Genomic DNA, 24842 nt, shown 5'->3' with positions numbered 1-24842 from the left:
TCACAACCTCAGGACATCCCAAAGTGCTTTACAGTAATTTAAGTACTTTTGAAGTGCAGTCACTGTTATAATGTAGGAAACACAGCAGTCAATTTGTTTGTGGCAAACTCACAAAACAGCACTGTGATAATGACCAGATAATCTGTTAGTTTTGAGATAGATAGCGGCCAGAACTGTCCAAATTAATGCCAGCTGTGAGTTTTAGCCAATAGTGGTTGTTCATTTGTTTGGACAAAATCATGCCCTTTTGCTAAAAATAAATAAGTGGCCTATTACAGCACTTGTGATGGAATCTAGTTGTGAGTGAGGAATATTGTGGTGCTCAAAGCATTCAATGGGATCTGTAACTGAGGCAATTGGGAGAGAGAAAAAAAAAACACTACAGCTCTTGAGCACCTACTGGTGTCTTGGCACATGCACAATACTAAAACAGCTGATATACATAGTCAGAAGAGGGTCTCTATTTGAAACAAGATCATATGCCAGAATATTGGACACAAGAACAAATTAAATGCCTTTTGCGTGACAATATTGACCATCTTGCATTACAAATAATCTCAAGTGTACCATTTTAAACCCACAAACTGTTGATGCAGGTCAAAAACTGATCACATCATGCAGTCATGATTAGGATAGGCTAATGTTAGAGATTAGTTGGGACAATGGGACAGCGGGAACCAGCAGACAAGCCAGCATCATCCTAGATTGCGTAGAAAGCATCCTATGTCGGGTGTTAATATCAGATTGGCCAGGACAATATAGACACCGAAGCCAATGCATAGGTCAGTTGCAAAAAATCACATCAACCATCTGATCTGGTTTCAACGTGATCTCATGTTTCTTTGAAATGCCAGGCAGTGAACTACAGTTTAAGTCGGTCAGCAGTTAAACAAACAGGATGGCCACAAATTGTTGGAAGTGCTAACTACTGTTGTGATGGTTCAGGAGATGGAAAAGGTGCATTGCTAGGTTTATTGACACTCTAGCGAGACAAGAAAGCAGCCGATAGCTTTATTGTTCCTTGGGTTTAAAAGCAGAGCCCAGTTTGCAGTTCAAGTTATAGGGTCAAGATGAGCAGTCAAGCCAAAGGAATGTGAAATCAAGGCATCACAGGAAGGCACAACTTGACCGATGACTGGTGAAGGGCTTGGGTCAGGTAATGTTAATTCTTGCCTTATTCTACAAGCTACTGCTTAAATACTTATATGTATTGATTTTTTTCTGGTTGACAAAGTATCCACTATAAACTGCATTAGTGTCAGTCTGCAACCATTTGACATGTCCTGCGCAAATTGAGGAACTGCACAAAATTATACTCCAGAAAGCCAGTTGATAAAAGGAAAGAACTGGAGCTAATCTTCACACACATTTATAGATTTACACATTACAAGCATACACCTCCTAACCCCAAACATTTTTAGTCTTTCTCTAAATATGGTGGTTGGGGGGAGGGGGGGGGTCAAATGAATGCCCACCCACCTGTATACAATATACAATTAGTAATCCAGTTCATAAATAAATATGATTAAGGGTTGTTACCTATAAAAAAATGCAAAGAATCTTCCTCAATTGAAGTAATGGAAATTGCATCATTTCCATAATGAAATTTGATTATAGTTCCTCTGTCCTTTTCAGACCAACTAAAATTATTTAATCCAAGGCATTAGGAAGAGTTTACTGCATCTTGCTTGGTGTCATCTTACTTTTAGAAGTAAAATAATGGCATTGACACTCATAGATCCTTGATGTTGGGTTGCTTTTTTTTTTAATACCAACAATTCATTACTTGTTTCTTCCTTTCAGGTGTTAAGGAACGCAAGCTCCAGCAGCTGATGGGGACTAATGCCCCTCCAGATCCTCCCTCCGCTTCACTTCCCTTTGACCCCACCCCTTCTGATCTGATCCCTTGCCGTGTATTCACTATACCCTCTGACCTCCCCCTCTCTGATGCTGAGCGTTCTGTACGCAAAAGGTCTCAGTTTTATCCCCTTATGCCCCCACCTCAATGAATTTCGCGCTCGGCATGACGTTGAGTTCTTCTTCCGTCGCCTCCGCCTCTGGGCTCACTTCTTTGACCAGGAGTCCTCCCCCCGACCAGCAGACCCATTCACCCGCCTCCAGCATTCTCCCTCTACTTGGACCCCTCCCCCTGGCCTCTCACCTGCTCTTGATCTCTTCATTGAAAACTGTCGGCGAGACATTGGCCATCTCAATTTCTCTGCCCCCCTCACTCACTCTAACCTGTCCCCCTCTGAACTTGAGGCACTCCGTTCTCTCAGGTCTAACCCCGACATGGTCATCAAACCTGCAGACAAGGGTGGTGCTGCTGTCGTATGGCGTACCGACCTCTACCTTGCAGAAGCTCAACGCCAACTCATGGACACTTCTTCCTACCTCCCTCTGGACCATGACCCCACCACCGAACATCAAGCCACCGTCCAAAGGACTGTCACTGACCTCATCTCCTCGGGAGATCTTCCCTCTACAGCTTCCAACCTCATAGTCCCACAACCCTGGACAGCCCGCTTCTACCTCCTTCCCAAAATCCACAAACGGGGCTGTCCCGGCAGACCCATTGTGTCAGCCTGCTCCTGCCCCACTGAACTTATTTCTTCCTATCTTGACTATCTTTTCTCCGCTGGTCCAGTCTCTTCCCACCTACATCCGTGACTCTTCTGACACCCTACGTCATTTTGACAATTTCCAGTTTCCTGGTCCCAACCGCCTCCTCTTCACTATGGACGTCCAATCGGTCTACACCTCCATCCCCCACTAGGATGGTTTGAGGGCTCTCCGCTTCTTCCTGGAACAAAGGCCCAACCAGACCCCATCCACCACCACCCTCCTCCGCCTCGCTGAACTTGTTCTCACATTGAACAACTTCTCCTTCAACTCCATGCACTTCCTTCAAGTAAAGGGTGTCGCTATGGGTACCCGCATGGGTCCTAGTTATGCCTGTCTTTTTGTGGGATTTTTTTTTTAATATAAAGAGATACAGCACTGAAACAGGCCCTTCGGCCCACCGAGTCTGTGCTGACCATCAACCACCCATTTATACTAATCCTACACTAATCCCATATTCCTACCACATCCCCACCTGTCCCTATATTTCCCTGCCACCTACCTATACTAGGGGCAATTTTATAATGGCCAATTAACCTATCAACCTGCAAGTCTTTGGCATGTGGGAGTAAACCGGAGCACCCGGAGGAAACCCACGCAAACACGGAGAACTTGCAAACTCCACACAGGCAGTACCCGGAATTGAACCCGGGTCCCTGGAGCTGTGAGGCTGCAGTGCTAACCACTGCGCCACTGTGCCGCCCTTGAAATTGTATATGTCGAGCATTCTTTGTTCCAGTCCTACTCAGGCCCCCTCCCCCAACTCTTTTTCCAGTACATTGATGACTGTATCGGTGCCGTTTCCTGCTCCCACCCCGAACTGGAAAACTTTATCAACTTTGCTTCCAATTTCCACCCTTCTCTCACATTTACATGGTCCATCTCTGACACTTCCCTTCCTCAACTTCTGTCTCCATCTCTGGGGATAGGTTGTTTACTAATATCCATTATAAGCCCACCGACTCCCACAGCTATCTCGACTACACTTCTTCACACCCTACCTCCTGTAAGGACTCCATTCCATTCTCCCAGTTTCTCCGTCTCCGATGCATCTGCTCTGATGATGCTACCTTCCATGACGGTGCTTCTGATATGACCTCCTTTTTCCTCAACCGAGGATTTCCCCCCCCCCCCACAGTGGTTGACAGGGCCCTCAACAGTGTCCGACCCATTCCCCGCACCTCTATCCTCACCCCTTCCCCTCCCTCCCAGAACTATGACAGGGTTCCCCTTGTCCTCACTTTTCACCCCACCAGCCTCCATATCCAAAGGATCATCCTCCGCCATTTCCGCCACCTCCAGCGTGATGCCACTACCAAAGGCATTTTCCCCTCCCTTCAGCATTCCGAAGGGATTGTTCCCTCCGCGACACCCTGGTCCACTCCTCCATTACCCCCACCATCTCATCCCCGTCCCAGGGCACCTTCCCCTGCAATCGCAGGAGGTGTAATACCTGCCCATTTACCTCCTCTCTCCTCACTATCCCAGGCCCCAAACACTCCTTTCAGGTGAAGCAGCGATTTACTTGTACTTCTTTCAATGTAGTATACTGTATTCGCTGCTCACAGTGTGGTCTCCTCTACATTGGGGAGACTAAGCGCAGACTAGGTGACCGCTTTGCGGAACATCTCCACTCAGTCCGCAAGCAGGACCCTGAGCTTCCGGTTGCTTGCCATTTCAACACTCCCCCCTGCTCTCATGCTCACATCTCTGTCCTGGGATTGCTGCAGTGTTCCAGTGAACATCAATGCAAGCTCGAGGAACAGCATCTCATTTACCGATTAGGCACACTACAGCCTGCCGGACTGAACATAGAGTTCAATAATTTCAGAGCATGACAGCCCCCCATTTTACTTTCATTGAGTTATTTTTTCTTAAAAACATTCTTTTTTACAGTTTATTTTTTGCATTTATTTCATTTCATCTTTGTTTGTTCAGTTTGCTTGCCCACTGTTTTTCTTCAGGTTTGCACTTGCTGCTGTTCAATATTCAGTGTATTTACACTGAATCTGTACTAATGCTTTGTCTTTCAACACACCATTAACATATTGTTTGCCTTTGCTCCGTGACCTTTTGGTCAGCTATGTGGCCTGGTCCAATCTAGACCTCCTTTGTTATCTCTTGCCCCACCCCCACCTCACTTGCTTCTTACCTGTGACTTTTCTAATATTTGTCAGTTCCGATGAAGGGTCACTGACCCGAAACGTTAACTCTGCTTCTCTTTCCACAGATGCTGCCAGACCTGCTGAGTGAATCCAGCATTTCTTGTTTTTAATTTCAGATTTCCAGCATCCGCAGTATTTTGCTTTTAATTCATTACTTCCCGTTTTACCCCAAACAACCTGACCGGAACTTGCTAGTTCCACTTGTGGATGTTTGACCATCCTGCACAAGACTAGGATCTCCAACCTGGAGGGGAGAGTCCTGCTGTTTTCCCTTATAGTGAAGTTGCTTAAAACATTGTGGCTGGGAAATTCCTTTGATCCGCTCATACTTAGCAGGCACTGATTCACCAGACTTGCAATGGAAACAGAATGGGGTTTCTACCACATTTCCAGTGAAATAATGCCAGCAAAGTGTGAACAAATGAAAAAGGAATTGCCCAGCCAGTGGGTTCTAATGAGATGATTGAACTTTTTTTTTTTATATAAACACTTTTGGATAACATGGAGAATAAAAAGCAGCAAAATTGCTGAAGTATTTTCTAGTTACCAGCTATATCCAAATGACCATTAAGCAAAACTGTTTAGAAAAGGGGATAAAAATTAATCTCTAATGGACTCAGTTCTAAGATTATGGTGGAATTCCTTCATTGTCACCACTGCTAAAAGTAAAGCAGCTCAATCAAGTAATATTTCTTCATATAAAATCAACCATGCAATCACTTCAACTGGAAAAAGTGGTTTCAGAAGGAAGTTATTCCACTTGGCATGCTTGGTGTCACATCTTGTATGTGAACATACAAAACAGGTAAACTTTGCTCACTCTAGCACAGTAAGTGAATTAAAAATGTACTGGGTTAGAAGCTGAATATTTACCTCATCTCATTAACAGGGAGGCCACATAAATATCGCATTTTGCAACACTGGGCGAGCTCATTTTCCAAAATGTAGGATATTAGCAGTGGTCAGTTTTGGTGTAGTCTGGATTAGGTAAACTCACATCTGGGACTATTTTCAAACACAAACCTGCATAGTTTTCACATGTTACTTGCTGTAAACATGTTGGTTGTGAGAATGTGCCACACAAGTGCCAGGCAATGGCCATCTCTGACAAAGAGAGAGAATCTAACCTTTGACATTCAATGGCATTACCATCGTTGAATCCCTCACCAACATCCTGCCTGGGGTGTGGGGGTCACCATTGACTAGAAAATTAACTGGAGCATCGAGAAAAATACTGTGGCTGCAAGAGGAGGCCAGAAGCTGTGTATTCACCGCCTGACTTCCCAAAGCCTTTCCAACCTCTACAAGGCACAAGTAAAGAGTTTCAGATTTCCAGCATCCACAGTATTTTGCTTTTATTATTATACAAGTAAAAAGAGTGTGATGGAATACTCTCCTGGATGGGTGCAGCTCCAACACCACAAGAGGCTCAACACCATCCAGGACAAAGCAGCCCACTTAATTAGCCACCTTAAAACATCCACTCCCTCCACCACTGGGTACACAGTGGCTACAGTGTGTACCATCTACAACATGCACTGCAGAAAAGCGCAAAGCTTCAAGAGCACATCACAAACCCACAACCTCTGCTGTCTAGAAGAACAAGGGCAGCAAGCACATGGGACCACCACCACTTACAAGTCCCACCCTCTTCCCCCACCACACCACCCCCCAAAATCACATGCCATCTGGAGTTGGAAATATAGCGCTGTTCCTTCACTGTTGCCGGATCAAAATCATGGAACTCCCTACAACAGCACTGTGGATGTGCCTATAACCACATGGACTGCAGCAGTTCGAGAAAGGTGACTCACTGCCGCCTTCCAAGAGCAGTAAACGCTGGCCTTGCCAGCAACGCCCACATCCCACACACAAATTTTGAAAAAGCATTAAAAATAAAACAAAAAAAAAATCTCTGGGCTTGAACAATGAAACTATTTTTAAAAATTTTTGCAATTCTATGCAGTTATCATAAAGCAGGTGAAGGCACCACAGGAGAGTCAGGTTTGACAGCAGAAAGAACTAAGAAAGAGGGGTTTTAAATTGAGCAGGTAAATGGCTAGGACTGTGCTACAGGGTACAGCAGATAGGGACTGGTGGAGGGATGTGGTGGAAAGCAGAAGAGCACACACGAGTGCTCCAGAGGTGGCTCGAGTTAGAATGCGGACATGGAGGATTTTGAAATTGAGGTTTCCTATTTCTCCACCCCACCCACCCTGCGAGATGGCATTAATATTTCCCTCAGTATTAGTTTTTAAAAAAGGGCACAAGAGTTTATTTTGTAAAAATCAACTCAAATAGTCTAACCTCTAAATTATAAAAAAAAAGATGGCTACTGTGGTTAAGTTACCATTCAACAGAAGGAAGTTTTTCAACATCCCCTTCGTATAATAAATGTGCTGACTCATTTACCCAATAAGCAACAATCCTATCTGCCACAACACATTCTTCATCTGCCCACTAAATACTTCATTTGCACTTTCAACTTAAAAAAAAATCACTCTTGCAACCAGAACAATAATTTCAGGATCACAAAGACTTAGGGTAAAGTTTGAACATCACAACTTGGGAGAGTCTATTCATAGTACTCCAACCTTCCTGGTCAGTCAGGGTTTGTCACTCGAGAGAACGGTCCATTGAACAGTTTTAAGTGAAACCTGGTCATTGCAGCAATTCTTTGAAAGTGCTCATTTGTTTTACTTTGACGTCTGCATATTTTAAAAATTCAGTTTCCATAGTGGTAAAAATGGACTGTCTCAGTCCTATTCTGCGGACCTCAGTTTAATTCACATACAGCTTTGTCATTCAAGAGGACATTCTGAAGGTATTAGAAATTTAAACTAATCTCAAGTCATCCAAATTGGAAAAAATCTTCTGCCTTCACTTCAACTGAATAACTTTTTCATCACATATTTACATCTAAATAACGGATCTGACAAAAGGACATCAATCTGAAATGTTAACTTTTCCTCTCTCCAAAGATGCTGCCAGAGCTGCTGAGTATTTCCAGGATTCTCTTTTGGCTGCAGAAGTAATTCACTGGTCTGTAAGCTCTTTGGGACATCTTGAGCATGTGAAAAGGTGCTATATAAATGAAAGTACACTTCTGTGAAAGCAGTCAGGAAAAATTCGGCATCAGTCTAAAAAGATAAGATGTGACTAAAAGCCTGGTCAAAAACAGGTTTTAAAAAGGAAGAAGAGGAGAGAGGTAAAAAGGTTGAGAGGGAATTCGAGCTCAAGAGCCTAGACAGCTGAAGGAATAGCCATCAATGGTAGGGAGAAGAGCAAGGGACATGCAAGAGGTAGAATTGGAGGAAACAGAGTTGCAGGGCTCCAGGAGATAGAGAGCGCGAGATAGTGGCAAGGGCATGAAGGTTGAAAGTTTTAGCTCAGTGGGCACAGCGGTGATGGGTGAGCAGGACTGGTGCTCATCTATCTTCACCTGCTTCAAGAGTTTTAGATATTTAAGTTTACAGAGCATGGGAGACCAGCAAGGAGAGCATCAGAATAATCACATCTGAAGGGGGAGAAAAAGTGTTTCAGCAGCAGACTGAATAAGGCAGAGTTCAAATGGAAAACTTTACAGAAGTAGAAGTCTTTGTGGTCAGAAGGATGTAGAGTCAGGAACTCAGCTCGGGATCAAATGGGATGCCAAGATTGCAAATACCTGCCTTCAATGTGCAATAGTGGGGAGGGGTGGAATGGAATCTGTGGCAAAGCTGAAGATGATGGCTTTGGTGTTTACAATATTTAACTGGGAAAAATCGTGGCACATCAGGATTGAATGTTGGACAGGCAGGCTGACAAGGAGCTAGTGGTAATAAAAGCAAAATACTGCGGATGCTGGAAATCTGAAACAAAAACAAGAAATGCTGGAATCACTCAGCAGTTCTGGCAGCATCTGTGGAAAGAGAAGCAGAGGTAACGTTTCGGGTCAGTGACCCTTCTTCTTGTGAAGGAGCTAGTGGTAGATTTGAGTGCTGGAGGAGAGGCAGACTTGGAGTAGTTGGTGTGCATGTGGAACCTGATGCCAGACCCCTCCTCTTCCTCATTCACATGAAGGAGGATTGTGCGCCATGGTTAATCACAGAGGATGTTATTTGTGACTTTGATTAGGGCTGTAGTCGTGTCAGGGTGAGAACAACAGTAGTGAATTTCATTGAAACGTTGAAGAACTGGAGGAGAGGAAAGGGATGTTGATGATGGGGGTGATAATTTGCAAAGATAGCTTGTGATTTTTTTCTTTGAGACGGAGTGAGGGTGCACTTTTCAAAGTGAGGGCAACAGTACTTGAGGAAAGAAAACTATTTACAAATATCATGGGAGCAAGATAAAGTCGAGGGGTGAAAGGAGAGAAACTAGTGAAAGACGTGGGTTTAGGGTTAGGGCAGAGGTAGCTGAAATGATGACCTCAATTTTAGTGACAAAGTCTGCTAGTTCCTTATTGCACTTGAAGGCAAAAGGCCAGGTGAGAGGGGTTTCAGGAGAGTGTATGCAGTGGATAAAAGAAGCTGAGGAATCGTGTGGTAGGGGTTATCTTCGTATTGCAAATGACCATGGAGCAGTGAACAGAGTTTGGCAGGGAACAGCCGAGCCTGTCAATAGCTATTGATGTTTGGACCATCAGACAAACAGGTTGTGCAGATACGTTCTAGTCTGCACTCCTTGGACTTGAGAAATGAGAATTGGGGCCATAACAGAGGGAATGACAGGGTGGGAGACAGCAAGCATTTCACAGAGAACAAGGGCATCAAAAGCACAGGAGAGGGAGTAATTGAGCAGATTGAAAGATGCACAAGTACCATGGCAAATGGAGGGTTATGGGCTAGGAAAATGTTTAAGAATTTGAAAGTACAGTTGTAATTTTTTTTGGGGTGGTGGGGGGGCACCAAACACAAAGGGAAAGAAAAATTTTCTTTCCCAGGGAAGAAGGAATTGGGGGTTAAACTATTAAAACCATATGACAAAATGGCACAATGGAATGCAAATGGATCCTAGATTTGCAACAACTGCTCTTTTGTCAGGCCAGCAACTATTCAAAGTGATCGACCGCGCCAGCTCACCGCCTAGAGTATACTCCTGAATTGTCAGTAGCAGCTTTACCACCTCCAAGTTCTTTCATTTAAATGTACAGAGCGGTTACAGAATTTAAATGTTCCAGGAAAAAATTGCATTAGGATCCCTTCGGAATATCCCAATTTAATTTCTCAAACATAGCATGGAATGAACAAATTACTTTAGGATTCCAATTTCCAGGGGGGAAAAGGGCCAGTTAACTGCAGGGTTGAGGAGGACGAGAACCTTTACAAGACTTTTCTTGCATAACTTGCCTTTAGCCCAGGAGTCACCAACCTTTTCTTGAGGGAGTGCTACTTCTGATAAAAAAGAAAAACATCACAACCCACCACCACCACCCCCCAAACTGACCTGCACCCCCACCCCGTTGTGATGTCAGTATGCAACATGCATGGATTAATGCTGGCAGGATAACACAAGCGATTGGACTGCATTGTCAGGAGCTTTATGCGAGCTACTCAAAGGCCGACAAGATCCACCAGTAACTGGCAATGTGTTGGAAACCCCAGCTTTAGTCCCATCAGAAACTCCATTCAATTAATACACTAACAATTGAAAAGAATTCATCCAAAATCCTAGTGCACAACTAACACTCCCATACACCTTATTCTCTGGGACGGGATTGGCCCACAAGAGGCTGTACATCTCGACACAATTGTAGCAGAGTGCCAGAGATTCGTTCCCATATGTTAAAAGGCAAATTCTGATTTGTAAATCCAACAACCCAAGAATAGCCATTCTGCTCAGCTTCATAGACTTGACTACAAAAAAAAAACTGAATCACAACAGCTAATGACAGAGGATGAAATTTGGCCTGCAGTTGTAACTACTTAGATTATGTATAGCCTTCAGGAATTGTTTCTGTATTGTCTATCTCATGCATTTATCGGTTTTACAAAATGTTTTCAGAATGTTATCAGTATGCATATTAGAGAGCAGAACAAAATATAAAACATCCTCTACAAGATTAACAAAATCCAAAGTTTCAGAAATACCAAAGACTCAACAGCAGAGAGCTCTTTCTCCCTTCACCACCCTTTTTTTTTGGTTTTTAGACTTGCTTGCAGCCTTAAAGGCGAATGACAGAATTGGACAAGGTCAAACCTCAAAATGAACAACAGCCACGTAGCGACCCAACACAGGAGCAGCCTAAAGCTCTCAGATCTTTCTTCATTTTATTTAAAAACTTTAAACTCAAAAAAGGAAAACAAAAATTAATTATTTTCAGTGTCCATAAAATACTCCAGTCTTTGTGTTCCCCACTGGTCACTGAAGGCCTCAGGTGTACTGAGGGGCACCACATGCTCCTTCTCCAGGGCGACCCAGGCATGGGCAAGTCGGCAGAGGAGAGGCAAGCAGCCAGAGGTACACCTGCCACCAGGCAGTGTCCATTCCGAAGCTATAGATGGCCACCTTGACCAGGCCCAGGAGCAGACCCACAAGAGGGTCATATAACATGCACCCCTGTTCCCCGCTGCCATCTCCCCCCTAACACACTGGCGGCCAAAAATCAGGAGCGTGTTAGGAAATAATCAGACGCTAGGAAATCCCCAAATATTCAGTTCATCACTTATGTCTTTGAGAGTACAGGTACTACAGACTTCATATGACCCCCTTCATTATCATACCATAAGTACTGCTGCACCTTAGAGATGAGAAAAAGGGAGCTGCCAAAAATCTAGAGAAACATGATTAGACATCTCTAATATATATTGTGTAAATAAATACACTTGTGCGCATGGAAGTGACTTGAAACAAACAAACGTCAGTATCATCAGTTTACCAGAGCAAAGATGGCCAGCCATAACTTAACATTTTACTTTTTTTTAAAAAAAAAATACATTATAGCATTCAAACATAGACAAACGGAAATTTACACATGCCCATTGACTTAAAAAAAAAGTGGAAGCAGAAAGCTTAGGCAATAACATACTCAGAACAACAAATATTTTAAGGAGACTTTTAGAAGGCAGCAAAGTTGGTGATAAATCAGATGTTCGGCGGGGAAGGGGGTGGTGGGTGGAAAGTGGTGGTGAGGCAGATGAATGGCAAGAAACAAGGTGGTCGTTAGTGCTGGACAAAATGGGAGGTGGTGTGAAGCAACGCCTGGCTAGAGGAAGTTAGATGTATGGAGCGGAAGAGATTTGTAGAGAGAGGAAAATGTTGTTTCTATTCTCTTCTGCAAATTAAAAAAAAAGGTACAAATGCAATCCAGGATCAGCACATATCTATATTTACAATTTATAAATGGAAGTGTACCATTTAATCCAACAGGCTCATATTGTCTCCTTATTAAGTTTTAGCACAACACAATGCAATGGGTTTATTATGCTGAATACACATTTGTGTCAAGCTTTGATAACAAGATTCTAAAAAGACTGGAATCCAGAGTTGGTATTCAGTACAACAAAACACAATTCATTTTATGTGCCAAGCCCATATTAGATCATGTGTTAAAAGCGGTTATTCCAAATGACTGCAGTTGCTGATGCTACTGAAACTCATTTTTTTTTTATTAATTCAACCAAGTGAGGCAGATCTACAGGTCATCAAAAGCAATACTCAAGATCATCAACACCCCTCATTCGTTTCTATCCAAAACAGCAAATCCTAAAAATATATGTTAACTTCAAATAAGCACGACCTTTGTTGCCAGGAATTAAGAGCCAAGATTACAGCAAGCAAAATTAAAAAATGATAGTAATGTTTGTTACAATATGACTCAAGTTGGATGACCAAGAAGAAACAATTTAAGAAAGGGCCATCCAAACCAAGTTAGCTTTTAAAATAAAATGTAAACAAGCTTTGTCTACTACAAAGCTAGGGTTTGTCTAGGACAAAGCAGCCCACTTGATTGGCACCCCATCTACAAACATTCACTCCCTTCACCACCGACACAGGGGCAGCAGTGTGTACCATCCACAAGATGTACTGCAGCAACTCACCAAGTCTCCTTAGACAGCACCTTCCAAACCCGCGACCTCTACCAACTAGAAGGACAAGGGCAGCAAATGCATGGGAACACCACCACCTGCAAGTTCCCCTCCAACTCACACCATCCTGACTTGGAACTATATCACCGTTCCTTCACTGTCGCTGGGTCAAAATCCTGGAACTCCCTAAAAGCATTGTGGGTGTACCTACCCCACATGGACTGCAGCAGTTCAAGAAGGCAGCTCTTCACCACTTTCTCAAGGGCAATTAGGGATGGGCAATAAATGCTGGCCTGGCCAGCAATGCCCACATCCCATGAATGAATTAAAAAAAAATTATTTGATAGAGATTTACAGATGGTGATTGAACAAATGCACAGCCTGATCAGTAAGCTTATATTCCCAATTTCCTCATTAAAAATAACAGTATCAGTGATCAGGTAAACAAATATACTGTTATATTGCTTTTGAGGAAGATCATCTGTTAAGAACTTAACCTGGCAAAGATCTCAAAAAGACTGACATGTTTTAAAAAAAAAAATTTCTCCTACCCTTCTCAGTTTATGTTTTGCAGCAAACAAAAATCAGCATAACAGTGAAGTCATATTGACCTTTGACAATCAGTCAGATGCAGAGGAGGTTTTCATAGTATATCATTGACTCCAGAAATTAGTTTACATCAAAAATAAACCAGCATTATACATGGTGAATTTTCCCCCAATGGTTTCTATTCCACCCCCCCACCCCCCTCGTACCCCAATCCTAAAAACTACCTTAACTAATTTTCAATCGTATTCGACAGCTCGCCATTTCAAAATTACATTTCAATTTGAAATATATCAAACCTGGGAATTCTGTGATAAGTAACTCCCCTCCTGACTTCTCAAAGCCTGTCCATCATCTACAAGGCACAAGTCAGGAGTGTGATGGAATACTCTCCACTTGCCTGGATGGGTGCAGCTCCAACAACACTCAAGAAGCTGGACACCAGGACAAAGCAGCCCGCTTGATCGGCAACCCATCCACCACCTTAAACATTCACTCCCTCCATCAACGGTGCACAGTGGCAGCAGTGTGTACCAAATACAGGATGCAGTGCAGAAACTCACCAAGGCTCCTTCAAACTCCCAAATCCATGACCTCTACCATCCAGAAGGACAAGGGCAGCAGACACATGGATCATCACCACCTGCAAGTTCCCCTCCAAGTCCCACCCTGACTTGGAACTGTATCACCATTCCTTTATTGTCACTGGGTCAAAAACTTGCAACTCCCTCCCTAACAGCACTGTGGGTGTACCTACACCACATGTACTGCAATGGTTCAAGAAGGTTGCTCACCACTACCTTCTCAAGGGCAATTAGGGATGGGCAATAAATGCTGGCCTTGCCAATGACATTCACATCTCATTAAATATAAAAAAAAACACAACTATTCACTTCAACTGTATATATTAACAGAACAAAATTGTATAGGTTTACCATTAAGTGAAGCTAATGATTTGGTGCAGTACAACATCCTACAAGCAGTGACTAGCAAAGAGGAGGAATTTTTGTGTTTAAATAAATGCAGGTGAGTTGTTGCACTCTGGATTGCAGTGTCTGAAAGACTGATCGACATAGTTATTGAATCTCAGAAGGGAATTGGATATCTACTTGAAAAAGAAAAAAAATTACATAGTGTGTGGATTGAGCAAGGGAGTGGGACTAAATGTCCAGCTGACATGGGCAAGGTAGACCAAACAGCCTCATCTGTGCTGCATGACTGTTGGCAAAATCCCTAAGGCAGTGAAACAGGTCTGAGTACAGCTGTGCAAGAGATCGATCACTTGCCAGAACAAGCTTCTCCTACCCACATGTTTTATATAGGTAAGCACGTTACCTGTTCAGTTTAGAAAACAAGGCATTCCTTTCACAATGTAAAATTCATGCCGCACCCACCTTAGCCATCTGAGTTGCAGTGCTTCCTTTAGCACCAAGATACACCATGGCCAGAGCAGCTGATATGCTTAATGGAGATACAAAGATATTGCCATTATTATCTTTATTCAATTGTTTGAAGAGATCGACAGCAAACCGGACATTTGAAACACCCAGAAGATCCATTCCCAATGTATCTGGAACAGAACAGGAGAAAAAAAAAGTTTAATTATAATTTTTGTTTAGTCTTCAAGGAAGAGACTTTGTTGAAACTCCATAAGAGACAGTGCATTCAGGATTGGGTTTGGGCTATACAGGCTGGGGAAGTTACATATTTTACTTTGCAGAAAAGCTGACAAAAAGACTAGCAGGAAAAAAAAAAAGGGGGAGGTTGTGAATGCTGATCAGCATTGCAGGAGAAATATTCCGATTTTGCATCATAATAGAATGACGACAGATTACAGAGCTAAAAGATTGGTCAGGAATTTCCTTGCCTGTACCACCACAGTAATGTCAAAATCATGATGTGCACCATTGTTACAGCCACAAATGTCCCAGGAATCTATGGAGTTAGTAAGTAATGCCACTGTTCTCAGTAACCATTTCCTGGAAGCCGTGCACTGCTCCAGCAGAACAATTGCTGAAAGCAAACTCCAACTGAAAACAGCAGTAAATGCAAATTTCCTGGATTCAAGCTAGTTTTCTCACAGCTTGCAGGAAAATGCTGTTACATTAAAAAAAAAAGGTCCTGGTTGGCTCAGACTCTCCTATACCAATGCTCTCCTGACCTACCTCCTGTCTTGCACCCTCCACAAACTTGAGCTCATCCAAAACTCGAATTCCCATATTCTCACTCACACCAAGACCCGAGAACTCACTGACCTATATTGATTTCTGTTCCAGCAACGCCTCCATTTTAAGATCCTCAATATGGTTTTCTAATCCGTTCCTGGCCTCACCCCTCCTCATCTCTAACCTTCTCCAGTCCTGCAACCGTCAAGAGATCTCTGCACTCCTCCAACTTCGGCTTCTTGCCCATTCCAATTTTCATCCGCCCACCGCCGATGGCTGGGCCATCAGCTACCTAATTCAGAAATTCCCACCCTGAACCTCTCCTCCTATAAAGACACTCCTTAAAACCTACTTCTTTGACCTTTACCCAATACCTTTTGTGGATTGCTACCAAATTTTGTTTGAGAACATACCTATTAAGCACCTTGGCACAGCAGAGTCAGTGGGCTCATGGACAGTAAACTCATTTCAACTTTGGGTCTCAGTGGTTAGCACCACAGCCTCACAGCTCCAGCAACCTGGGTTCAGTTCTGGGTACTGCCTGTGCGGAGTTTGCAGGTTCTCCCTGTGACCGCGTGGATTTTCGCCGGGTGCTCCAGTTTCCTCCCACAGCCAAAGACTTGCAGATCGATAGGTAAATTGGCCATTGTAAATTGCTCCTAGTGTAGGTAGGTGGTAGGAGAATGGTGGGGATGTGGTAGGGAATATGGGATTAATGTAGGATTAGTATAAATGTGTGGTTGTTGGTCGGCACAGACTCAGTGGGCAGAAGGGCCTGTTTCAGTGCTGCATCTCTAAATAAAATAAACTGGGGACTAAGAATACACAGCTCAATTAATATTTCAGATATTCACAAATACATATTTTTGAAGACTTATTGATAAGCAGGTCATCAGTTTATAAACGGGGAGACATTGCAATCATACATCAGATATCAAGATACCACTTAACTGCAAGGAGCTTGAAAAATTATGCTGCTACAGCATTACTATTAAGTCAAAAAATACCTCTGATTCGCCCCTATTCCCACTGGTACATTCAACTCAGCTTTCCAGTGAAATGCAACACATCTAATTTATGGCATTAGTCATTTTTGCAGCAACATGCCATATTACAAGACGAAGCCAACAAAAGTATCTCAAACCACCTCCAGGCACTTACTCATTGGCCTCCTTGTCTCGAGAGACAAAGAGGAGATGTATCATATTACTCTAGTGTACAATTGTTGACCCACTCCACAAATGCACAACCATTCTGGTGACCCACTAACATTTTCCATTCCTGCTAAACAGATTTCTAAATTGGCCTGTAGGTTGGAGTTTGGGTCTTTTAAATTAAATTAGAGTTTTATGCCTACTGTATAAACAACTCTCAATATGTTTAATCTGCACTATTGTATGATATATGATGGCATTAAGAGCTTTTGGGCCAACCATCAAGATTGCCCCCCTCAAATCTAAATCAGGGGACACAATCACTGACCAACGCAAGCAAATGGACCGCTGGGTGAAACACTACCTAGAACTGTACTCCAGGGAAAATGTCACCGAGACCGCCCTCAATGCAACCCTGTCTCTGCCAGTCATGGATGAGCTGGACAAACAGCCAACAAAATCGGAACTCAGTGATGCCCTTGATTCTCTAACTAGTGGAAAAGCCCCTGGGAAGGACGGCATTACCCCTGAAATCAACAAGATTGCCAAGCCTGCTATACTTGCAGCTCTGCACGAACTGCTTTGCTTGTGCTGGGATGAGGGAGCAGTACCACAGGACATGCGCGATGCCAATATCATCACCCTCTATAAAGAACAAGGGTGACCGCAACAACTACCGTGGAATCTCCCTGCTCAGCACAGTGGGGAAAGTCTTCGTTAGTGTCATTTTAAATAGGCTCCAGAAGCTGGCTGAGCATGTCTACCCTGAGGCACAGTGTGGCTTTCGAGCAGAGACATCCACCATTGACATGCAGTTCTTCCTTCGCCAGCTACAGGAGAAATGCCGTGAACAACAGATGCCCCTCTATGTTGCTTTCATTGATCTCACCAAAGCCTTTGACCTTGTCAGCAGAAGTGGTCTCTTCAGCCTACTAGATAAGATTGGATGTCCACCAAAGCTACTAAGTATCATCACCTCATTCCATGACAATATGAAAGGCACAATTCAGCATAGTGGCACCTCATCAGCCCCCTTTCCTATCCTGAGTGGCGTGAAACAGGGCTATGTTCTCACACCTACACTGTTTGGGATTTTCTTCTCCCTGCTGCTCTCACATGCGTTCAAGTCCTCAGAAGAAGGAATTTTCCTCCACACAAGATCAGATGGCAGGTTGTTCAACCTTGCCCGTCTAAAAGCGAAGACCAAAGTACGGAAAGTCCTCATCAGGGAACTCCTCTTTGCTAACGATGCTGCATTAACATCTCACACTGAAGAGTGTCTGCAGAGACTCATCGACAAGTTTGCGGCTGCGTGCAATGAATTTAGCCTAACCATCAGCCTCAAGAAAACGAACATCATGGGACAGGACGTCAGAAATGCCCCATCTATCAATATCGGCAACCACGCTCTGGAAGTGGTTCAAGAGTTCACCTACCTAGGCTCAACTATCACCAGTAACCTGTCTCGTGATGCAGAATTAAACAAGCACATGGGAAAGGCTTCCTCTGCTATGTCCAGACTGGCCAAGAGAGTGTGGGAAAATGGCACACTGACACAGAACACAAAAGTCCAAGTGTATCAAGCCTGTGTTCTCAGTACCTTGCTCTACGGCAGCGAGGCCTGGACAACGTACGTCAGCCAAGAGCGATTTCTCAATTCATTCCATCTTCGCTGCCTCCGGAGAATCCTTGGCATCAGGTGGCAGGATCGTATCTCCAACACAGAAGTCCTCGAGGAGGCCAACATCCCCAACATATACACCCTACTGAGCCAGCGGCACCCGAGATGGCTTGGCCATGTGAGCCGCATGGAAGATGGCAGGATCCCCAAGGACACATTGTACAGCGAGCTAGTCACTGGTACCAGACCCACCAGCCATCCATGTCTCCGCTTTAAAGACGTCTGCAAATGCGACATGAAGTCCTGTGACATTAATCACAAGTCGTGAGAGTCAGTTGCCAGCGATCGCCAGAGCTAGTGGGCAACCATAAAGGCGGGGCTAAAGCATAGCAAGTCAAAGAGATTTGGCAGTTGGCAGGAAAAAAAAAGACAGAAGCACAAGGGGAGAGCCAACTGTGTAACAGCCCCGACAACCAATTTTATCTGCAGCACCTGTGGAAGAGTCTGTCACTCTAGAATTGGCCTTTATAGCCACTCCAGGCATTGCTGCACAAACCACTGACCACCTCCAGGCGCTTACCCATTGTCTCTCGAGACAAGGAGGCCAAAGAAGAAGAATTGTGGGGAAAGATTACAGAAATTCTAAATGCACATGTAAAAGTTGGTCTGTAGGCAATTAAAAACACAAGACCATCTCATCTCTGTATAACAGACTACTGCCTTTAAAAAAAGTTACAGTTATCCATACTCAGTAGAGAAAGCCAACTCACATTACAATACATTTAAAAAGGCCACATTTTCATTTAAAGCTAAAAACAAACATATTGGAAATAACCAGGGCAGTCAACATCCTGGACCAAGCCAGCATAACAATTCAGGTGGGGAAATCCCTGGTTGGAAATGTTTTTGTTGTCTTTCAATAGCGTCAAACGTGTTCAGGATTTTTTCTTTAAATCAATCATCATGGATGATGGAGGTAGACAGATCACTGCATAGAATGAATAAGAAAAACCAGACAGGGCTCCTTCTCGCTCCAGTGAGGAAAGGAGACTCCCCTTGAAGCAGTCAGAAAAATAACTAGGCCAGTAACCTCATACAGTAAAGTTTTTTTTTTTAAAACTGTCGTAGCTATGTTAGTGGTTCGGTTCCTGGACTAACAATCCAGAGAAATCCCACCAGAATTCAAATTCTATTTCTCAAAAAAAAAAATCTAGAAACAGAGCTGTAATAAATAAACCCCATGTGATCCTTGTTGGCAATACATTTCTGAATAGTTTAATTTATTGATCTTTTGACGCATGCAGTTCCAGGAATGACACTCACATTGTATCAAATTTAAGAGAACAGTAGCAAACTTAAATTGTTGGACACACCTCACTCTCGCATCTACAGCGTTCCAAAACAGAGGCTTACTAGCATGGCGACGTAAACGGGAAAAGAATAGTACAACTGTCTTTGTAATGGATGGCTAACCCCCGCTATGTAAATACACCCACGTATTTCTGCAACCGCAGACCCACCCGAATAGCAGCGCAGCGGCTGCTGCCCGCAGTACTCCGGCTCATATAACACTGCTGTAATTAGAGAGAGCAAAGCGCTAGCGCAGTACCAGTACCGGCAGACGGCAGGCATACTCACTACCAGATGACTGACAGCACGACAAGCAGTGCATCTGCTGCCTGCCTCCCCCGCTTTATTGAGTCCAATCAGCTGACAGGGAGTTGCGGCCACAGCACATGACAATATGTAATGTGGGAGGGATCAGGTGGAAGGTCAACTCTCTGCAAAGTTCTTCCTTTAACCCTGTATGAGCTGAACTGTGCACACAACTAGAGTGAATGATGCTCTCCTCTGTCCAAGTTGCTGTCTCCTCCACCTTTCTCATTCCTGATGTTAACCGGCGCCCAGTGGCGTTGGCAGAGCATCCCCAAGCTGTCCCCATTGTATATGGGGCACTCAGCATTTTCAAATGGCTTGTCTGGTTACGGATGAAAATCAGCGCCGTGCGTGGCTCAGCCTCGCCCTCTGCCTGGAGCTGTTGCATCTTGCACAGGAAACCTCTTGTGACCTGTGTAACAGTACCAGGTAGGGAGGGAGAGAGTCAGGGAAGGGTACAGCCAGTAACTTTTAATTCTTTTCTGAGCTGGTTTAGCCAGCCATTTCATTTCCAAAACCGATTGCTCCAAGATGAAGCCCCACAACTACCTTCTCCGCACAATTAGGGAAAGCAACAAAACTTGGATTTACACACCGTTTTTAATGTGGGAAAACACCCCAAGACGCCTTACAGAGGCACAGAGAAAAACACTGCCCCAAAGGAGAGATTAGGATAGAGTGACCTTGGTAAAGATTTAAGGAGGATTTTAAAGAGACAAGAGAAAGACAGTGTGGTTCAGGGAGGGAATTCTAGGGCTGAATTTTATCCAGCCATTAGGAGCGGGAGTGGAGACATGGGGGGATGGGGATTGGGGGGGGGGGGGGGGCAAAAAATGAGGGATGCATTCATCCGGAAACTCGATGTCGTGATGCCAGTTCTGGATTTTGTCAGCGGTGGGAAAGGTCCGAGTTGTTGTTGCTGCCAAGATGCGACAGGACTGCAATTACAATTGCTGAACAAGTATTTAGCATGTATTTGCATCGGCCTGACTCGGATTTTATCGGAGGGGTTTCCAATTTAGTGAATGGCACACGGGGATCACATTCCTTCAGATCCCCGGACGTTTAAAGGTGGCAGCATCAAGGCCTCATTGACGCCACGGGAAGGCAGCCATGTGGAGCATTGAATACGGGAAGGGGAGTGGGGGGGGGGGGGGGTGGCGGGTGCAGCGGCCATTGTCCAAAAGCGATGCAGCCCTCCAGACAAGAGTGGGCTTCATCTCGGGTGCTGGGTTCTCTGCAAGGGTGGGTGCTGAGGGGCATTAGCCTGTGTTCAGAGGGGAGTGGGCAGGGGAACATTTACAAAGGCAAGGTCCTTTGTCGAGGGACTGCAAGGGAGGGGGTGCAACCAGCTGGCATGGGTCTCATTCACCCAATCTTTGCAGATCCCCACACTGTGCAGCAGAGACTCAGAGGGAGACAGCTTCTGGTGGCGACTGGGCAAGCTGGTGAAGATTGACTGGGGGAGCCACAGCAGATGGCCGTGCCAAGAAGGGCCTATGCACGCCAGAGAGTGTACTGGACTTGCCTCAGCTGCCTCCAAATGTCCGAGCGACAGTGCCAGCGAAGACTGCAACTCTCCAGGGAAGCAGCCACTGATTTATTTGCAATGCCGCAGGATGAGCTGCGACCCCTGGGCTTTGGTGGCCTGAAGATCACTGTGGCATTCAACTTTTACATCTCCGGCTCTTTCCAGGGATCCACTGAGGACATGTGTGGGGTCTCCCAGGCCGCAGCCCACCACTGCATCAAGGAGATGTCCAATGCCCTGTTCAAGGGAGACGGCGACTATGTGCGGTACCAGACCGACCCTAACAGTCAGGCTGAGAAGGCCATGGGCTTCGGGGCCATTGATAGATTCCCCCAGGTGCAAGGTGTGATAGATTGTACACATGCCACCATCAAGGCTCCCACACAGCATCCAGTCACCTTCATCAACAGGAAGGGCTCTCATTCCATCAATGTTCAACCGATCTGCGACCACCAAAAGCATTTCCTGCAGGTGTGTGCCTGCTTCCGGCAGCCACGATGCCGACAAACTTGGGCAGTCCAAGGTGTCATAGCTTTTCCGGCCCCCTCATTCGCCTTTAGAGAAGGATTCTCAGAGACAAGGGCTACCCATGAAGACATGGCTACTCACGCCAGTGAGGAACCCTCGCAATGCAACAGAGGAGAGGTACAACACCTACCACAGCTCCACCTGAGCGACCATCGAGCAGGCCATTGGGCTGCTGAGGATGAGATTCTAGTGCCTGGATCGATCCTGTGGAGCCCTGCAGTAGGCCCCAGTGAGGGTCTCGCGTATATTGTGGTGGTCTGCTGTGCTCTGCACAATCTTGCACGGTGAAAGGGGGAGGCCTTGCATCAAGAGAACATGACTAAATGCCACTCCTCATCCAACAAGGAGGATGTGGAGGACGATACCAAGCAGGCAGCACAGTTTCAGACTATCTTCTTGTCAAAACAATTCCAGCTACTTCCACCTCCATAATGTTCACTGAAACCCTCACTTCTAGCCTTAATTACTGCAGTGCTTTCCCACCTTCCATAGTGTGTAAACTTCAGCTCCTCTGAAACTCCGCTGCCCAATTCTATCCCACACCAAGTCCTACTTGCTCATCCCCATCCTCCTTCACTTAAAGCACTGGAAATACTCAGCAGAACTGGCAGCATCTGTAACAAAGCTATATACTGTACAGCATCTTGCCAACACAGAAAGTTGTGTTGTTTAGACAGTTATTATTTTAATGCCTGTAAGATCAAGGCCTTGTGTGTGTGCTGGAGCAGTGTGGAGATATTCAAGGTTGAAGATAATGGCACTGGGCTGTAAGAATTTTGTAAACTAGTGCAGCTATGCCCTCTGGTGGAATGTAATTCATTCACGCCATTATTACTTGCAATTAGCACATTTGCATAAATAGAGAGGCATGTCTCAATAAAACCTTCAGAAAACAATTTGGTTTAATCTCTCAACAGGAATGTCCTATCTGTTCATATCAAAGGGCTGGAGTTTTAGGCCCCAATGGGGGTGAGTATGGAGGTGGCATGGAATTTCACACCGCCAGCTGGTGTGCAGGTTTCCCGGCACCATCCTTGAGGGGGTGGGGCGGAGGGGGATCAGCAGGGCAGGAAGGTCGCCGATTACAGCTGTTTAATGGCCTGTTAAGGCCTATTGTCTGAAGCCGACTAGAATTTTCCAGTCAGCCACCAGGCACCTGGAGGTGTCAGGGAACAGCCCAGCTATCTGGAGGCGGCCTCCTGGCAGCAGATCAGGGGGACCAGTGTTCCAAGCAGGCTTTGAGGCCCTCCCCACCTGCCTGGCTTCAGCTGCAGCCACAAGTCACCCTGTAGATTCTTTTTTATTTAAAACTTTGTCAAGTTGGAGAGAGGGCACTCAAAATAGAGGCACCCTCTCTCTTACTTACCTGAAATGGCAGCCTTTTTTATTCATTCATGGGATGTGGGCATCGCTGGCTAGGCCAGCATTTATTGCCCATCCCTAATTGCCCTTGAGAAGGTAGTAAGCTGTCTTCTTGAACCGCTGCAGTCCATGTGGGGTAGGGACACCCACAGTGCTGTTTGGAAGGGAGTTCCAGGATTTTGACCCAGCAACAGTGAAGGAATGACAATATAGTTCCAAGTCAGGATGGTGTGTGGCTTGGAGGGGAACTTGCAGGTGGTGGTGTTTCCATGAATCTACTGCCCTTGTCCTTCTAGTTGGTAGAGGTCGCGGGTTCGGAAGGTGCTGTCTAAGGAGCCTTCGTGCGTTGTTGCAGTGCATCTTGTAGATGGTACATACTGCTGTCACTGTGTGTCGGTGGTGGAGGGAGTGAATGTTTGTGGATGGGGTGACAATCAAGCGGGCTGCTTTGTCCTGGATGGTGTCGAGCTTCTTGAGTGTTGTTGGAGCTGCACCTATCCAGGCAAGTGGAGAGTATTCCATCACACTCCTGACTTGTGCCTTGTAGATGGTGGACAGGCTTTGGGGAGTCAGGAGGTGAGTTACTCTCCAGAGGATTCCTAGCTTCTGACCTGCTCTTGTAGCCGCAATATTTATATGGCTACTCCAGTTTAGTTTCTGGTCAATGGTATCCCCTAGGATGTTGATAGTGGGGATTCAGCGATTGTAATGCCGTTGAATTTCAAGGGGAGATGGTTAGATTCTCTCTTGTTGGAGATGGTCATTGCCTGGCACTTGTGTGGCGCGAATGTTACTTGCCACTTATCAGCCCAAGCCTGGATATTGTCCAGGTCTTGCTGCATTTCTACACAGACTGCTTCAGTATCTGAACCTGCTGCTGCTTCAGTGCTAGAGGGCCTCCTATTGGCCCTCCAACTTCAAGAGCCTGAAAGATGGCAAGCCCACTCTCTTGCTCCTAATTGGACAATTTGGGAAAACCGCAGCCTGGTGAACGTTTCCCCACAGTGCGGGTTTCTAACCCTGGCGTAGGGTCCTGAAGCCCACGAGGAAAATCCTGCCCACACAAGTCAACCTTTAGTTCACCTGTAGTATTTTACTTTTGTCAGGGTTGAAAGTTGACTCGTAGGCAAATGACAGGAATGAAAACATTAAGACAGAGTATCTTCCAATTTTGCTCACAAATGAAGCATTTGCTGTTTTTATTCAACTTAAATCAGGTGCAAGGAGAATCCTTGAAGAATACCAGACTGCCTTGGTGTCTGTCAAGGAGCATCAACTTCAATTGTGTTTATTCAGACAAGGATTTTACCTAATGCAAAGATAAAATACTGCAGATGCTGGAAATTTGAAATAAAAACAGAAAGTGCTAGAAATACTCAGCAGGTCTGGCAGCATCTGCGGAGAGAGAAACAGAGTCACATTTCAGGTTGATGACCTTTCGTCAGAACAGGATTTTGTCTACCGGGTAAATCACCATTAGGTT

At 45.0% G+C, this 24842-nt stretch overlaps 1 protein-coding gene across 5 annotated transcripts in view; it reads right to left on the bottom strand.

Moving 5' to 3' along the window:
- LOC137382806 (leukocyte elastase inhibitor-like) overlaps positions 1 to 20025 on the bottom strand; it is a 43794-nt gene extending 23769 nt beyond the window's left edge. The window contains exons 1-2 of one of the 5 annotated variants that reach the window (XM_068055242.1): positions 19921 to 20025; positions 14737 to 14912 (exon numbers count right to left, since the gene is read on the bottom strand). In XM_068055242.1, the coding sequence (XP_067911343.1) occupies positions 14737 to 14912; positions 19921 to 19954 (210 nt within the window). In that variant the 5' untranslated portion in view covers positions 19955 to 20025. The other 4 variants (XM_068055262.1, XM_068055252.1, XM_068055269.1 and 1 more) reach the window with 4 other exon arrangements.
- Between the last annotated feature and the right edge of the window lie 4817 nt (positions 20026 to 24842).

The sequence above is a fragment of the Heterodontus francisci genome, chromosome 2 (genome assembly GCF_036365525.1).
Source record: "Heterodontus francisci isolate sHetFra1 chromosome 2, sHetFra1.hap1, whole genome shotgun sequence".
Classification (NCBI taxonomy): domain Eukaryota; kingdom Metazoa; phylum Chordata; class Chondrichthyes; order Heterodontiformes; family Heterodontidae; genus Heterodontus; species Heterodontus francisci.
Note: the sequence above shows the minus strand (reverse complement) of the source record. Positions and strands in the feature narration are given on the sequence as shown.